At 38.9% G+C, this 18,313-nt stretch overlaps 3 protein-coding genes across 9 annotated transcripts in view; 2 read left to right on the forward strand and 1 right to left on the reverse strand.

Annotated features, from left to right (window-relative positions):
- The window catches only part of LOC119731123 (B-cell scaffold protein with ankyrin repeats-like), a 40,355-nt gene extending 37,377 nt beyond the window's left edge, over positions 1-2,978 (forward strand). For all 4 annotated transcript variants that reach the window (XM_038204140.1, XM_038204142.1, XM_038204143.1 and 1 more), the window contains 2 exons: positions 291-571; positions 987-2,978. In XM_038204140.1, the coding sequence (XP_038060068.1) occupies positions 291-571; positions 987-1,134 (429 nt within the window). In that variant the 3' untranslated portion in view covers positions 1,135-2,978. The remainder of the gene's footprint in view (positions 1-290; positions 572-986) is intronic.
- A 4,787-nt stretch (positions 2,979-7,765) lies between these two features.
- On the forward strand, positions 7,766-13,221 carry LOC119731294 (ufm1-specific protease 1-like). Of its 4 annotated transcripts, XM_038204433.1 has the most exons (7): positions 7,766-7,849; positions 9,095-9,251; positions 9,405-9,626; positions 10,504-10,606; positions 11,779-11,855; positions 12,056-12,214; positions 12,580-13,221. In XM_038204433.1, the coding sequence occupies exons 2-6, from the start codon at positions 9,129-9,131 to the stop codon at positions 12,188-12,190; spliced, it is 660 nt and encodes a 219-aa protein (XP_038060361.1). In that variant the 5' UTR covers positions 7,766-7,849; positions 9,095-9,128; the 3' UTR covers positions 12,191-12,214; positions 12,580-13,221. The 4 variants fall into 4 exon arrangements, with proteins under 4 accessions (XP_038060361.1, XP_038060358.1, XP_038060359.1 ...); XM_038204430.1 differs by lacking the exon at positions 12,580-13,221 and having other exon boundaries at positions 12,056-12,499; XM_038204431.1 differs by lacking the exon at positions 12,580-13,221 and having other exon boundaries at positions 9,109-9,251; positions 12,056-12,499.
- Positions 13,222-13,351: 130 nt separating this feature from the next.
- Positions 13,352-17,305, reverse strand: LOC119731293 (carbohydrate sulfotransferase 14-like). The gene is made up of 3 exons (XM_038204429.1): positions 16,884-17,305; positions 15,148-15,284; positions 13,352-14,586 (listed from the first exon to the last, which is right to left on the reverse strand). The coding sequence occupies exons 2-3, from the start codon at positions 15,275-15,277 to the stop codon at positions 13,646-13,648; spliced, it is 1,071 nt and encodes a 356-aa protein (XP_038060357.1). The 5' UTR covers positions 15,278-15,284; positions 16,884-17,305; the 3' UTR covers positions 13,352-13,645.
- Between the last annotated feature and the right edge of the window lie 1,008 nt (positions 17,306-18,313).

Here is an 18,313-nt window from a genome sequence, read left to right on the forward strand (position 1 = left end):
TATTGTTTTAATTGTATTGTATTTAACATTTTGTCATTTCTACTTTTATGCGAGTCCAACATTACAAATTCCTGCGATTGTTTTTAATCATTGGCTGAATAAATTAATCATAATCTTAATGGTGCGTATGAACTTTGTGGATGACACCATGTGAGTTTAAATTTCTTACATGACCAAATGCTAATTTCAAAGTTCAAGTAAAAGTCATGTCTTTAAAAACCTGGAAGTTCCTTTTTTTGCCACGGACTGTCAAATTTTACAGTAATGAGAAATGTGTATTTGGTCTGTAGAAGAGAATCTCAGCGGCCTACGACCAGTTATCCAATGTCCCCGAAAAGAGTATGCCGCCAGTGCCTAGCCGGTCTACTGCACCCAAGCCAGGAGTCCCACCTTGTACCCTCCCAATGATCCCCAAACCTTCACCACCGTATGGCCACTACCAGCCTTCACCTTCCCCCTCCCCTGGGGAGGAGGATCAGCCCGACTACATGGAATTTGATGAGGAGCCTATACCTGGGGACCTGCCTGGGCTACCTCCCCCACCCCCACCCACAGAGATGGGTGCTGAAAGGTACAACTGCTTGTCAACTCAGGCAGATTATCTATGTCTTTGACGATTACAGCTATGCTGGCACATGCAGACAGTAGATATAACCGTAGCTTTGGAAACTAATTTGAACATTCATGTGCCTGTTTTCAATGCTCCACCCTCCTCAATAAATTTAACTGTCATCAGCCCTTTGGGCACTCCTTCTTTTTTGCGGGGTCCAAGGTGCTTTACAATGGTTAAAAACATTGAAAAATAAAAGCCAACTTAACCTTACGCAAATTAGAATAACAGTTAACTTAAACAAAGTTGACTTAAACATTGGAAAGTTAAGGTAACATACTATTGCCATTTTTGTGCTAAGCAAGCCCATGAAAGTTGCCCCATATCATGTGTTCTTAGTCAATTCATCTCTGATCTTCATGTTCTTTTATTTCAGAGCCTTGGATGTCAAAACTCCAGTCTCTCCCACTCAGAGCTCTCGTTATTCAGAGTCTCCATTATCAGCATCAAAGTACCCCCAAGTAACTCCCAGACAGCCTGCTCAGAAAAGGCCCATCCCAAAACCTAGGCTTGCTCCAAGATAGGTTGGTTTGTACAGTCAAAGGGTATTTTACCTTTCCACTTTGGGACCATTTTTTATGGTATCCGTAAAGAAAACCAACCCCAGCATTCAAATCCTGGGAGTTGCTGTTTAGATTATTCATAAAGGCGCGCACGATAACCCTACCACATCGGTGCATCAGTGCAGCAAGATACAAGTGTGTACAGTGCGAATGAAAGGATTTGCAACTAAAAAATGTACATAAACGTGAAATCTGTTTCGTTTTCCATGTAGCCTGGTTTTCATGATAAATATGGCATACAAAACATACTGAGTAATTTGAAAAGTTGGTTACGGATACCTGATTCCGTAATCTGGAACCGGTTCCTGACATCAACGGTCGGGTACTCAGGTACCTGGTTCCAATGCACAGCCCCTGTGTTCCACCTTGGAGCTCTCACTAGTGCTGACAAAGCATCCTCTACTATTCATGGATAAAGTCCATAGGTTCAAGTACATGTACATGGGCTACAATAGAGAGGTGTCAGCAAACACAAGCCAGTAGAATCTTGCTCAAAGTTGGATGATGAACCGGACAGAAAGTGTTACATTCCCTTGGGAATTTAAGAATTTTTCAGTATGTATTGGTAGAGTTGGGGATGGCTGTCAATCCTGAAAACTGAGATCTTTAATTGAATCTCTCAGACAAAAATAACTACAAATTCCTCCAAAAACCCACTAAATATGAACATTACAGGGTGTATAAAAAAATGTAATCCAAACATATTGTATGAGTGTATTACAATTATGAAAGTGAACACTGTCAGGATGGCTGCATCTGAAAGGGTGAATTCCCAGCTTTCTATTCCTGGAGTCATGAATGAATAGGTAATGAAGTGAAATCAATGGTCACCATTACAGCAGGGTTACAAGTAAGTAATCAATGTACCACTACGCTAACATAGCTCAACTTGTTTCAACATAGCTACTAGTTTTGGATTACATGTTTAATACACCCTGTACACATATATATGTACTACATGTATAGATGTTTAGAGAAATTAGGACCTAATATGTACCTTTAATAGAAATTATTAAATGATGACAACTATAAAATGATTTGAGATCATGTATAGATGTAGATTAGTACTGTTAGTTTGAAAAGGGACATGTGTTTTACTGCAAATTAGACAAAGGCCGTTAATAAGTCGTCACGTTGGGGACGGAAAACTTAGAACACGTTTTCTTTATTTGAAGGCTTTGTCTGGGAACGCATTTTTGAGGGACCCAAAAAAAATGGTTTCTGTGTTTGAATTAAATTGCTCAAACATGTTGTAAAAGGTCTTAATGTAAACAGCTAACATCACATTCTAGGCAGTCAAAGAGCATAAGACTTTACCTCTGTTAGGAAACTTCAAAATTGTCCAAAAGTTAAGAAGTGCTTCCATTACCATTCCTTCATTTTCAAGTGTGTACGTTACAATTTAAATAGGAGACTTAATTGTTTTCACAATTTTTTTAGCATAATGTTCTAATTGTACTCATCACAAACTATGTGTTTGATAAGGCAGGAATGCATCATGTACAAAGGTTTTGTACACAGGTTTTGTGTAGATAAATTGTAGAATCATAATACATGTATCATAGCTTGAAATATGTAGTACAGTGTAGAATTATGTGTGTGTATTTATATCACGTTTAATTAGGCAGATGCATCATTGTGTGATTTTTTTCTCAGATACCTGTGTTATTATATGTTGAGTGTGGATATTTATTAGCAGTTTAACAGACATTCATCAGCAGACCAGTGGATACTGCCATACATCAGCTGTTGAGTGGATGCTGTTACATCAGCAGTTTTGTGGATGCTGCAATACATCAGCAGAACAGTAGATGCTGTTACATCAGCACTTCAGTAGATGATGTTACATCAGTAGTTCAGTGGATACTGTTACATCAGTAGTTCAGTTGATGCTGTTACATCAGTAGTTCAGTTGATGCTGTTACATCAGCAGTTTAGTGGATGATGGCACACATTAGCAGTTCAGTGGATGTTACCGTACATCAGTAGTTCAGTGGATGCTGTTACATCAGCAGTTCAGTGGATGATGTTACATCAGCAGGTCTGTTGATGTTGATGGTACATATCAGCAGTTCAGAGGATGCTGCCATTCATCAGCTTGTTTTTTACTCATACATCAGCAATTCTGTGGGTGCTGCCATACATCAGCAGTGCAGAGGATGATGTTCCATCAGCAGTTCAGTGGGTGTTTCCATATATCAGCAGTTCAGTGGATATTGCCATTTCTGACAACAGGCCAGTTCATCAATATGGTGGCAGCAATCTCAGTACATTGTAGCAAGCTGTGCATGCAGTTTTCTTGCACTGTCACTAGAATGTTCACAGTATGCTAATCAGTTTTGGGTGTTACAGATGCTGTTGGTGACAAAGAAATTGATGTCCTTAGCAAGTATCAGGTGGATACCAGTTAGAATTTGGGTGATAAACTGTTTTTGCTTAGTAAATCTTTCTTGTACTATTACCACACATCTGTGCTTATTAGCAACTACATGAAATAGGCCCCTGGCATATTTTTTTAAAGAGATCTGTCCATTGATCAAAACCTCTTTAAAGAGCACAAAATGTGATTTTATTTCAATAATGAATACCACTACATGTATACTAATTATTTGGCTGTACAAAAAATTTCTTTTGTGCTCTCCACTGGCGGTCGAAGAATGGCTACAACAAATGACAATTATACTTGACATTGATTGCGGACCCCATTGTATGTGTTATAATGAAGTTTTAATGTATGGGGTGTGTCTCGTGACATTTGTGGTTTACCTTTCCTAATACCTTTGTTACAACTGATAATGTAGTAACCAACGGATAATGTATCACCAACTGATAATGTCACACAAATTGACCGATACTGTATCACTAAACCGATAATGTAACAGAAATTGACCGATAGTGTAGTAAAAATGTACGACACTATCAGTCGATTGTTGTTACATTATCGGTCTTCCCCTGATAATGTAACAAATATTGACCGATAGTGTAGTAACGTTTACTACACTATCTGTCAATTTCTGTTACATTATCGGTTAATGATATAGTGTCGGTCAATTTGTGTGACGTTATCGATTGGCGATACATTATCAGTTGGTTACTACATTATCAGTTGTAACAACCTTTCGTAAAATTTGGAACTATAATGATAAATGGTGCAATAAGCCCATTGTTAAAAGTACAGTGAAATACGAAGGACTGTTTTTTATTACCTCATTGCTTACAATTATTAAAAAGAATAATTATTCCAATAATTAGTCCATAATTACCATCCACCTCTGGTCATCCTTTTTATTTGTAAATTGGAGAATACCCCAGCCTCATTTTTCTAAATAAATCTGTTCAATGGTGTAGAAATCTGAAAGCCCCAACTTTAAGGGAAATTAATTTTAGAGTATTGTATAGAAAACCAACTCCCCACCTCACTGTTAACCCTAAATCAGCTGAAAATAGTCATTTTTTTAATCAGGAATGTATTTTTTCCCCATTTTCTGTAACATTTTTTCTTAATTTAAATAATAATAAAAAAACACCATTGTTATACATTTTTTTTCTAAACATGTTTTATGACCAGTTTTTTTATTTTTATAACAAGTCTTATTTCTTTTATAAAATGCAGTTTTAAACTTTTTAAGTGTTACATTTTGTACAGATTCCTACGTCATCACAGATGTACTTGCCATCATTGAAAAAAGGAAAAAAAATGACTATATTTCATTTAATTAGTAAAATATTCACTGAAAAATTTCTGTTGTAAGAAAGGTGTTTCTCATTAACTATGGATGACCAGTGCTGGGGTACTGTCCTTTTTTAAAAAGTGTAATTTTGGGGAATGAAATTTTAATGAAATAATAGTTATTTTTTCAGTGGGGTTGATGTGGGAAAAAGTGTGGCCTACTTTTATATGACTTGTACAGATGAAATGAATACTTAATCTTTGTCATTTTCCATGGATTTGTTGTACATATTTACTGTGTAACCACTCTGACATTGGTACTGGGAGAGAATTGTGCTGGAAATCATTCTCTAATTGTTTACCAAGTTGCCATTTTATCAGCCGATTTTAAAACATCTGTTTATTAAGTGTAAAATGGTTTGGAGGAGATAAGCCACCATAATCCAAGGATGCTTATTCCTGTAAACATTATTGGTGTCAGTCTGTTAATTTATGCAAGTTTAACTTATATGATCTTTATTTGGGATGTAAATTTGTAATGGCTGCTGTCACAATGTGAATGAAATGTTCATTTCTTCCTGAATGTATGCAACATTTAAATATGTATGGAGGCAACGACCAAGGAAAAAAAAACATGGTGTGACGATTCCTTGGGGAAAAAATCAAGGGTTATGACGGTCTGATTTAAAAAAAAACATGGCACATTTACTCAGAAAAAAAAAATTCTCGAGTTGTTAGTCAGAAATTTGGTGAAATACTAACAAGTCATCACAAGAAAATCACAACACTGGCAAGTAATAGAAGAAAAATACCAAAGCAAAGCCTTTGTCACAGTTCATTTGAATAAAGAGTGATTTTGAGTCAAGATTCCTAATGCTAGGATTGACTTGTAAGCACTTGTTAAGACTTGACTACAGCCCTACATGCCAGTCACAAGTCATCCACTCTCGATCACTTTTGTGCCAAGCTATAACTGTGACAAAAGCTTTCCTTTATCATTGTTCTCTAACTGATAGGATCTGCTGTATATTCATTGTCAGAATGTAGTAGATTTTATAAATCAGATTTCATTGAGAGAAGGAATGTGATACAACAACAATTATTGGGTGTTTATACAATATACATGTATAGCGCTTTATACCAGAGGTCTCGGCGCTTCACAATTATTACCCCTGTTCATCAGGCCTTGAGACCAATTTTTGCAGCAGCTTGAGATCAGTGCAATCTGGTCTCTACATGCACAGGTACATACTCCTGGGTGGAGAGAGGCAATAGTAGTAAAGTGTCTTGCCCAAGAACACAAGCATCATGTTCCCGCCGTCAGGGTTCGAACCACGGCACATGAGTCTAACACCGTAACCATGCCATTGAACCACAGCGCTCCACATATAAGACATTTAAAATGTATCCTCTCTTTTTCATTCTGAAAAGAAAAGTACTCCTAGGGTTGCAATGTGATCAATCTTTGATATAGCCAGAAAATTGCGGTAATAACACTGATAAATGTAATATTTTGTAAAAACAAAATGTTATTACTGCCGATATTGATGTGTGTTGCACCATGACTACTCAGATTTCAGCAATAAAACACGAAAAAGGTATTGAATTGATAAAGATTTAAAAGTTTCCTCATTGATTTTTGTCAACTGTTCCTTAGTTTAACATTTTGAAAAGTTATTAGTTAACAATGTGTCACGTTGAGGGTTAATGTTTAAAATTGAGAATCCATTTCTGGTATGAAAACAAAACCTGAAATCTTCAGGCCGAAAAATTATTTGAAAAATAAGGATATTGGGGAGAGGTTAACTCCCAAATAAATTGCCTTTATGGAATGTAGGTTTTTCCAGTGAAGTTAGAACTCATATAAATTCCATGGAAAGATACTTTAATTTCGTTCCACAACGTCACTGCATGGGCTCAAATTAAGTTCAATTTCAAATTTGGCATTAATTTTGTAATATAGCATTTAACGTTTTAATGCAGCATTCCAAGTTGTCCTAATTATGATAATTTCGTCAGACGTTGTATTGCAAAAGAAAAGGGTTTTTTTGGGTCATATATTCGAATGCTTTTGTCATTTCACTTCGTTTGTGGCAAACAGAAACATTACAAATACAATAAGGAATGTGCGATAATTGAGCGATATATTCTACTGTTATTTTCTTCATTTAAAAAGGGACATGTATCTTATTCCTTTATTGCTTACTTTAACAAAAGGCAAGCGGAAATCATGTAATGGTTCTGGAAATTTGGGGAAAATGTTGCACGGGTCCGCGCTTGGTGCCCCCTCATGCAGTAATATACTGCCCCCCCCCCCCCCCCCGCCAGGGCCTGCTGATGGGCATCAATTAAGGGTTCATTCACTTTAATCCTAATCTTAGCGAACCTTTTCTTTTGCGATAAGGCCAGCAACTTTTTTCTCATTAATTCACACAGGATATCCCAGAAACTTGAAAACCACATCCTCAAAAGTTAAGGATTTTTTTAGGCCCCCCCCCCATTCTTAAATGTAAACGTGGGATTTTCAGAGATTTGTGCAAGTGCGCCACGTTAGGGTAGACTCAGCCTAGTAAATTTCCGGGCGCCACAGTTTTTGAATTTTAATTCAGACCAAATTATATGATACTGAAATTGTTCACAAAGGTTCAACAGCAAGTAATGTCGGAATTTGAAGTTTTTCAACAAAGAAGTTCGGCAGCGCTACATGAGGAAATTCGAGGTAAATGTAGACCTAACAGATGAGTCGGCAAGGAAAACGAAACTAAAAATGCCTGCGTTCTAATCGTCTTATAAGTTAATTTCTTAGAAATGCATACCACAAATAAATCAATTGATAATACTAATACTAGGGCGGGGCTACCAAAAAAATGTGGTTGTCCAAGATAAGAGGGGCTGCGCCGGGCGGCACAATAATTCAGTTGCACAACGTAAATATGGACAATTGAGGGCAGCAAACAACCATAACAAAGTCAACGAAATGATTATTCGTGAGGACTGGCAAACTTTGTAAGTTGTAAAATGTAAAGCAGAATAATGGTTAAATTCGGCCTTATTGTCTTTTTTAATTGAGAAAAGAACATCAAAGGAGATATTGCAATTAAGGGTATGAATAAGTCTATGAATAAGTACGGGTACATCAGATCAGAGGGTCGATCCGCGAGGGCCTGTCATATTAGGCCTAAATCTTTTTTTTTTTCAAGAAAATAACTTGAAATGCTGTAGCCCCATAAATGTGGCCTATTTACTGGACTGCCTCCGTAAACATAGGCCACACATCCACATGTACAAAAATCGTGTCGACTTTGCCAAATTTTGATTTTCACATTTAGGCTTAGTTTGTAGGTTTTTTTTGCTTTAGAAGCATACTCACCCTCTTTATAGGCTAATCAGAAAGTGCTGCCTTTTTCAGATGTATATTTTTCGTGAAATTTCCAGATTCATTTATACACGTTTGCGTATCAAAATTTCAACATAAAATTTCACAAAAATTAGACATCTGAAAAAGGCAGCACTTTCTGACTAGCCTATAAAGAGGGTGAGTATGCTTCTAAAGCAAAAAAATCCTACAAACTAAGCCTAAATGTGAAAATCAAAATTTGGCAAAGTCGACACGATTTTTGTACATGTGGATGTGTGGCCTATGTTTACGGAGGCAGTCCAGTAAATAGGCCACATTTATGGGGCTAGAAATGCTGGTGTAGACCTCAAAGTAGGTTAGGCCAAATAAAAAAACACCATGTTTCTCGTCCGGGTGTTTGAGAAAAAGGAGGAAGAGGGGCTTTTCATTTTTTTCAAGATGTCCGCCATTTTACAATTTCCTGCAACCGTTGGTGTTTCCACTGTTCAAAAGACACTTTTAAAATGAAAGACAAGTTGGACAAGAGAACTGAACATATTTACAGTGTCATTTAGAGTTGTATTGGTCTACATTGAACAGTTTGAAAGCATTTGCTTTAACCGCCAAAATTGGTGATTCATTTTGGATGAGTGATTTTACAGATAAGATCCCACGACAGACAAATTGTGGTGTACAAAGTGACCGACAGAGTCTATACTGAAAACTTTGACTCTTGTATTTCGCAAGTATTTATTTTCCGATGAATTTGTGGACTTTTTCAGTGTTTTTTTTAATGCATTTTTCAAAAATAAAAAATAATTAAAAAATGCAGGCGTCCTCCAAAAAGGAACAGGCGGGGACGAGAAACATGTGTTTTTTTTCTTCGCCTTACAAATGTATTAACTCCATCACAGTTTTTCTTCACTAGGTTGCTTATGAGACTGATCAATGGACAGACTTCTCAATATTCACACTGACCTCCCATTGCCAGAGGATGCAGGTGATAAAGTTGCCATGGTAACAGGAGATTATCTGTATTATCACTACGGATGCGATGGCATTGACGACAGGGTGGGTAGTGTTTTCGTCTTATTCAATAAGCTGGAGAGTTGAATATTTTGCCACCCTCCCTTAAAAAATCTATCCAGTTGTGCAGCCAGCTGTGACTCGCAACCACTATACAGATCTAAACTTTTCATTTTGATTTGTGACTCTTTGTGTCAGGGATGGGGTTGTGGATATCGCACCCTGCAGACACTTTGCTCCTGGGTGAGACTCCAACAGCAGCAGCTGAGCCTGCAGCAGGACGTCCGGCAAACTGAACCAACTCTGCAGGAGGTCCAAGAGGCCCTGGTTGCCATGGGCGACAAGCCATCATCCCTTATTGGCTCTAAGGAGTGGATTGGCTCATACGAAATCTGCATCTGCATTGACCATTTCTACGATGTATGCTATTTGGATTTGCTCAGCCATACCTTTGTGTCACATTGTTTAAGGTTGAGCCACAGCTTGGAAATAACATGAGGGTAAAGTACGTGGCTCATAGACTTGAACAGAAACTTTTCTCAGGTTAAGCCAGTGTTGTAGGACTGAAGTCCAGGACTCAGACTCGGACTCGACCATCATGACTCATATTGGACGCTAATGACTTGTGACTCTAAATATTACGTCTTAAAAACATTATTATTACTTCCTGAAAGTAACGTTAAAGCAACGATAAAGAACGTTTAGCACAAGAACCGTGCCGCACCACATTCTAATTGGTATTGCAAATAATAGTGCGCCCCTCCTTATTTCCTGCAACTGCACATCACTTACATAGCGCATCACTTACATATCACATACATGTACATGTCTGTGTGTCCATGCACATCCATTTCGTACAATGTGAGCAGAGGTGCTTACATGTACTGATGTACATGAACACAGCAGCAAATGACTGGTGACTCGAATCAAATGACTTTTGACTCGGACTCATTTTTAATCCCAATGACAAAATGATTCAATAGCTGTTTGGACACTACTCTCTGTGAACTTGTGAGAAATGTTGCCACGAGTTCTCAATGGGACTCCAACCCATAAAGTCCTGCTATATGCTTGCTATCTTACCACTCTAATATCCATGTACTTGCAATTAATGGCTATTGATAGTATTAAGCATTCGGGCACCGTTTATAATGTTATAATGCTTACTACGTCTAAGTTGTCAGGAACAACTTCACAAGCTTACTTGGATGAGGCAACCAGGGCCAACTTTTTTCTGTTTCTTTTGTAATATGCAATTTTCTTGAATAGTTTTACCAAAGTTTGTTTTACATTCTAGGTTCCTTGCAAGATTCTACACGTGAGCAGAGGTGCTGAGTTGATCAGTAAGATTCCTGATTTGTGGCAGCATTTCCAAGACATCGGATCCCCCGTGATGATGGGTATGCTTCTTCTTTTTGTCTTTGAATAAATGACACATTATATTGTGGCATTTGTATATACAAATTATTAGGTGACCAATAATCGATGAACTGATATCGACAGAGCCTACTCAGTAGGCTCTGTCGATATCAGTTCATCGATTATCGGTCATCTAATAATTGGTATATAGACACAGACGTACTACATTTTCTGTGTTCCACGAGCGCGAGTGGGATAATGAATTTATTTTTTATCAAACTTGATGCAGAGTAAAGATGGAATGGACACGCTGTACACAAACTATTCAACGGTTATCCAATAAAAACATGCGTGTAGTGGGAATAGTACACGCATCTTAGAATAGCACAATAGTACACGCATCTTAGAATAGCGCAATAGTACACGCATCTTAGAATAGCGCAATAGTACACGCATCTTAGAATAGCGCAATATGAGGAGTGCGATACCGATCGTGTTATATGGGATAATATCACGCGTTGTTGCCATGGATCGACAAATCAAGATCGACGATTGAAGTTTGCTTGAACATAATACGTGACATATAGAATATCGGTTCTAATTCGTTAAATGTGAATTGTGGAGCGACAACACAAAATGTACAATATGCATACATACTGTACTTCTACACTACTCATGCATGGTGTTCACAAGCAACACATGCTCAGTTCAGTTCAGCTGGGAAAAAAGAAGAAGAATTATCCAGTGTTCCTGAACTTCATCAGTCTGGCCAGTAGCCACCTGGTGTCGGGGGACTAGTGGTCGGTTTTACTGATATGTGAACATTTCTTGTGATGAACATGATATCCGAGCAGAAAGAGTGAATTGTGACAGTTATAAGATTAAAAGTAAGCTGCTTAAAAATGGATCCATTTCAGGTGGGTTCTTAGCTCCACCCGTTCCTACTGGTTTCAGTGGCGCACCCAGGATTTGACTTGATGCTGGTGGCGCCACTTACACCCCTATTATACTACTCGAAAATAGGCCACATACATATCATTAAGGTCAAATTGTGGGACTAAAAATTTTTTACAACCTCGGGTGGGGGGGGGGGGGGGGGGGCTCAAGCCCTTGGGTGCGCCACTGACTGGCTATTAGCAATGGTGGTGATTAATTTTGAATTTCCTTTTCCTCTGAACTGTTTGCTGTCATAGATTAAACTTTAATCCAACAGGTGGTGACTGTGATGCAGCATCCAAAGGCATTATGGGTATTTGCATCGGCCAACAAAAAACCTACTTATTAGTTCTGGTGAGTGTTGAGAACAGATTAACCAATAATAGACTTGTTGCTTATGCTGTTTTATACTACTGTGAGCATGTTGGTTTCTGGAATAGTTTTACTGATTAGACATTTATTTTTTAATATTTCCATTTTTTGTACTTTTTATCTGTTTCTGCATTTATCATGATTTACTTTTATTTCTTTTTTAAACTGTCCGATTACCATAGGATCCACACTTCTATGGTGATCCATCTTTTGATGCTCTCAGAAGTTCTTCATACTTACTTTGGAAAGCTCTGGACTCTTTCATGGAGAATTCCTTCTACAACATGTGTCTGCCCATACTGAAGACAGCCAGGTGACTGTCACCCATCTACATATAAAAGGAATGTTTGTGTGGACCAGTTTGATAGGAAATTACCAATCCTCTCAGGTTTCAGCTTATCAGCTCTTCCCCACCCTCTCCAAAAAAAAACCCCACCAAAACTTGTAAGTTGTAGTGAGTACAGAAATGTAGTGAGTACAGAAATAAGGCAAACAAGTGGACCTCACTTTCTCGTATGCGGTCACACTATTTTACTTTTACATTTGCCTGAATTGGTATTTCTTATATTTTGATTATTGTTTTGCAGAAGTGCAATAAATTCTGAAAGTTTCAGATTGATAAAGTTTGTCTGTGAACCCATGAACTAACAGTGTCTTCATGATTTCATCATCAATATTTATTTGGAAATGCTTGTATCTTCAACAGCATTAATTTCCACTGTCAGACGTACAGCCTTTGGTTGGATCAGCCATTGTCCTCGATCTCTGCAGTGCAGTAACTTGTCATCCGATATTTGTGACAGGGGGACGCATATGATTTACATTTCAAGTCCAGTTTTATTGTTCCCCCTAGTGGCAGATATCCATTTTCTGTTGTAAACATCTAGCACAATTTGCCTCACGTGTGATTTACAAAGAATCACAAGTTGGCCAACTAAAACGTTTAAAATTTGTCAATTCACCTTAAAATATTCAATTCACGTGTTGGATTTAATTCGAATTAATCTCAGCTCTCTTTCCTATTTTAGTTAAAAACAAACCGATTTTCCTGATAAAAATGGTTGTTTTTAAATTGTAGTTCCGTCCCCATAAAAGGTAAAATATAACATGGTTTTTGCTTTATAAATGTACCACACAGACTACTTCGGCCAAATTCAGACAAAATGTGAAAGAAATATTCGGACTAAGGTGAAATAAATTCGTATTTTTTTAGCCGCCAACCCCTATAAAATGTGTCTCCGACCCTATTGTGGAGGGTTTCTATCTGATATTCTACCCTAAATTTCATACAAACTCATTTTGAGACCTGGGTCTATGCCATTATTTTCACATAAATCGGGTATGTGGAGACAGTTTTGATGTTGAGAAAAAGTCGGCACTGCGCATGGGCGTGTAATGGGAAGGGCAAAACACGCAATTCTTCACTTTAGAAGAGAAACGCTATGAAACGCTTTATGTCTGCATTCCGGCCTAAAAACGGGCCCCGAAAACACTCTTCTGGGATGGTAAAATGACAGGTTCTTCAGTGTTTCGTTAATAGTCCCTGAAATCTTAAAACACAAGATTGCACCCGATCGAAATGGCGTATAGGAGATGAATTTTGACAAACCCACTGACTAGTGATGGGCTTACTTAGTGATATGGTGCAAACTGAAAAGAAACAACTTGTGTGCTTGTATCTTGTCTTTCAAGGGTTACATTGAGGTTCCAAATTGTACATTAATGTGTCCCAGAACTGTGCGATGGTTAGATGTTCAGCCTTGTTGAAATGTCTAATCATTTACAAGTATATCCAGCGTGTTCTCAAAGGAATATCCGAACATTTCGTAGTCTCTTTTGTAGAGCTTTGCTAGGCCGTCTAATGCCTTTATCGGCACACGTGCTATCTCCTCCTTGAAGGAGCGACTAGCAGCCGAGGGATGGAACCGGGGGAAACTAACCAGATGGTCGGCTGAGATCCAACGAAGAAAATACGGCCCTTCCACCGCCAAGTTCTCGAAGTGTCCGATGAAGTGGTAATTTAACTGACAGGGGTTGCAGATCTCATTCTGCGGTACAAAGTGGTCTGAGATGGCGTCGATTTCACATTGTGGACCGTACCGTGCCACGAATTGCGAAAACTCCGTGAAGGTAACGTTTAGCCACCGGAGAGACCGTCCGCTGGCATCATGGACGCCTTGCCGATACCGCTTCACGATTTGCTTGCCGAAGTACTTCTCCCATCTCTTCTTATCCTTTGGGTTGTCACGGAATTTATCCATCCAGGCAGACAGCAAGCGGGAGAGTGGCTCTCGGACGAACACGGCCTTCTTGTATGTGTCTAGCCGCCAGTTTCTCTCCTCGGTCGTGTATTTATTCAGGGTGGTGAAGTGTTCCGTGGCGTTGGCTCTGACCATCAACTCACCTAGGAGCTTCTTCCAGGTGGTGCAGGACACTTTAGGGATGAAATTGAACAGGAGCTTGTAGGGGTCTAGGACCAAGAGATGGTCGAAGAACTGTGCATTGTAGCGCTTAGCCTGGCGAGATACCTTGCGCCGCGTGCAGGCGGCATCTATGAGTGCCAGTCGCCTCTTCATCTCTCGATCCAGGCTACTGTCAAGGATACTTTGCGGGTTGTGGAGCTGATCGTTTAGATATGATGCACTCACATCATTTGTCCCGTTCAGTTCCCCGATGAGTTGACTCAGGGATTCGGCATTCCTGCCCAAGGAGCCTATTAAAACACAAAACGGAAAAGAAGTCTGAATTGTCCACTCTCTTTGATAACAATGTAAGGTGAATTGTCATGTTTCATACATGTAGGCTGCCTCCTTTGGTAGCATCCTTGTATAACTTGGAAACATATTAAATTTATTTTCTTTTGCATGCGAATTGTTTGCGCTATAATGAATCAACACTTATTATCATAACTTTTTATTACTTGTTCGGAAATCAGTTTGTAAACAATTCACGTTTTGTTTTATGAAAGTGCTTTGCTAGCATGCTATGAATAAATCAGATCCCTACCCACAAAATCCGCAACCGAAACCGACTTTTTGGCACTTTAAAAGAAAACCCAACTGTATCGCCACTATAACCAGACCCATTTTGAAAATCGTATCCGGTTATTTTGGAACAATGATCGCATCAGTGAGTTAATTAACGTACGCTGTCTGGATCATACGGAAATAAATCCACGAAAATAAGGTGTTCTCAATAAATATTCCTCAAACTTGAATGAAACTTGTTTTAAGCCCCAGTCCCGCACAATTGAATCCGTCCCCGCGTGTCTTACTTGGTATACCATGTTGAGAGTATCTCCGCATGTACCATCCCAGATTGAGGACGGTTAGAACCACGAGGCCACAGATGAACACCGTCAATGATGCGACCCGGAGTGATAGTCGTAGGCACGGGAGACCCATAGCTCACCTGTTAACACAAGAATTGCCACTGCACTTTGAGACAATTTCATTTCCGAAAAATACACGTATGCAAACTTTGACATGAGCTAGAAACCAAACAAAAAATATAATACCCCCAATTTTTGGATATTTTATAGAAAACATCTTGGGGTATCATTTTCATCAAAGTTCGTCTCAATGTCTCGTGATCCACAAGGTCAAGTTCAAAGTAAATGTCAAAAGGTCATCATACTTCAAATTACTCCGACAAGAAAAGTAATAGTAAATTTGGATTCCTTATGATGTTACCTTTCCAAACCAACCAAGATTAAGAAATTTGGCCCACAGGTTATGGAGATGTGGTCATTTAAAAACTGGTGACCACGCCCATTTTGACCAAAATTGCCAAACAATGGGGGCGGTAACACGAAAACCGTTTGTCCGATGGCGCTGAAACTTAAAATTTCAGCTTTTTCAGCCTAAATTACCTCACATACTAAATATGAGCAAATTTGAAGGGGTGAGGTTTAACTCATTGGGTGATTAGACACGGAACGACCCTGATCGACCCTGATCGAGGGCGGGGGGGGGGGGGGGACAAATTTGGTCCCCCAAAAGTGGGTTCAAAAACGGCGTGGGGCTCGGGGCCCGCTTAAGGGCCCCGATTTTTGGGGGGGATTCTAGATGCTCTGTGGTGCGGTCTGAGGCAATTTCTGACCACTTTGACCAGTTTTTTTATGGAAAAGATGGTGGTGTAGGCCTACTGCCTTTATTGCGATGTCACTTAAAACTTTTTTGGCGGGGGGCATGGCCCCCGTTGCTCCCCCCCCCCGGATCCGCCCTTGCTCCACAAGGATATCACGACATAACTCACAAACTAGGAATTTTACTCAAAAACTAGGAATTTCCAAGGTGTGTTGATCCATCGCATATTGAAGTATTTTATGTAAGGCATATTAAGTCTGAATTTCAGTCCAGGAAATTAATTCTGGTTAAAATAGGAACATAGGAGTCCGAGAACAGCTAGCGGGCTAGCTGTCCGTAACTATCATTGTGTCAACTATGACTTGTATTTACACATGCACAATTAATCCATTCTGTGTGCAACGTTGCTTTGAGGCTTACTTGCCCTCGTGTTTGAGCTCAGGTTTATAGTCTGCATTAGATGCAAAATATTCCACTTTTCTGAAACAATAAAAAGCTGTTTCTCTTGTGTATTGTGCCTTCCATATGGAAGGCACAATAGAAACGGCTTCGCACCCAAAACTGATAACATGTACGTTATTTATAATCAATCCCATCATGCGTTGCGACAGTGTGACAAATGGGAAAGTAAAACTTTTAAATTGGTATATGGCATTTTTATGTACAAACTTGTCTTCAAATGTTTGACACACAGCGACTTTTCGACATCAGTATAACCCATGTTAAGTTTCGAACAAAAAATGTATAGCGTTCAACTTCTTAGAATAGACATCTACGTCGTATTACATGTATATGCAAATAACGTCTTATAAAATAAAATTTAAAAAAATGGTAAAGTAACTTAAAAGGTGAATCTGTGAGGTATAGGCCTAGTAGTTTACACTTTGACGTTGCTAAATGAGACGACATGATATTCGATTACCTGCTGCAGTTGTAGATGTCTCCTACTTGTTGGTTTGTGGCGTACTCTTTACGTCCTCCGGTGATGTCGCGCATGCATGCAGAACAAGCGATGACAAGTCGGTTACATCAATTAGAGCAGACGTCGGTGTGTATTGCAGAGCAAGAGTTTCTCATTAATCACGTTTGATTTCAACTTACTGAATTTCCGAGTGGTGCAAGTCCTTAGTTGTGAAAATCAGGCGGAATTTATTATCCGTTTCACTGCATGAAGCTATGGGAAAAACAGGATTTGAACACAGTGCAAACGCACAATACGTTTGTCGTATCGATAAAATTCAATTCAATATCGGAATCTATTCGCATGTAAGTGTGTGATGTCGGAGGCTGCTCAATATACCCATTGTTTGATTCGGATCGATTTTTGTTGTGGGTGTGCAGCTGTTCTTTTAACAATGCCCATCAATCTCAACACATAGACAATGAACTCGATGGAGCCCCAAACATCTGTTAACGGTCTAATTGAGCCTAACGGAGGCGTAGAAAATGCACCATTTATTCAAACCTTTTCTCACCACTATCGTAGATAGGATACTAGAGATATCATACATTTTTGAGGTTTTTCCGACTGAATGATCCGCCAAACTGGCATTTGAATTCATTTTAATGTTTTCGTATTCATTGCAATTTGCTTATCCAGTTGATCCTGCGGTTTGTTTTTATATTGAGGCACTGTTGAATCTACCAGTAATGTATTAAATACAGTCCGGTAATCCATACATGTATAATAAAAATCGACCGATATTGTAATAATTTCTGCCCGTAATGTAATAAATGAAGCCACTGGTAATGTAATAAAAATCGAACGGTAAAATGTAATAACCAAAACCGACTAATAATGTAATAAGCATAGACTTGCTAGTATTTTGCAACATTTTTAGGAACTTTGGGAGTTTTGATGGTTGATCGTGTCGTGTTTTTGTTTTGAGAGAGTTGTAACGGAGTTTTCTTTCTGTTTCCGGGTAATTCTCCGCGACGTTCCTTCCAAACAAATTATAGCATGAATTTCGGACTTAGACTGAACATCAATCTTGTTACAGATTAGTGCATACATGTATTAATGTGACATCATTGTGACATCATCAGGTACTTTTAAATTAATTGTTCAAAATAAGACCGCGTCTTGACCTCCAGATTCTGACCATTCAGTGGGCGTCTTCTATCGGATTTTCCGTAACCCGTTGTTATATTACAAAAACATGGCAGCCAAATAGACTAATCGACAGCTTAGTCCACATTTCTGATCGAAATGACGTCACAATTTCTAAAAGCGACTCCGATTGGGTGGCACGTGGGTTCGTATAAAGGTTTCATCGCTAAAAACAAAAGACGTTGGTTACGCCGGAGTAGGCCCCGTTGGACAACGGGTGATACTCAGAATACACACTTTCA

This window comes from Patiria miniata, unplaced genomic scaffold (assembly GCF_015706575.1).
Source record: "Patiria miniata isolate m_02_andy unplaced genomic scaffold, ASM1570657v1 HiC_scaffold_23, whole genome shotgun sequence".
In the NCBI taxonomy this organism is placed as follows: Eukaryota; Metazoa; Echinodermata; class Asteroidea; order Valvatida; family Asterinidae; genus Patiria; species Patiria miniata.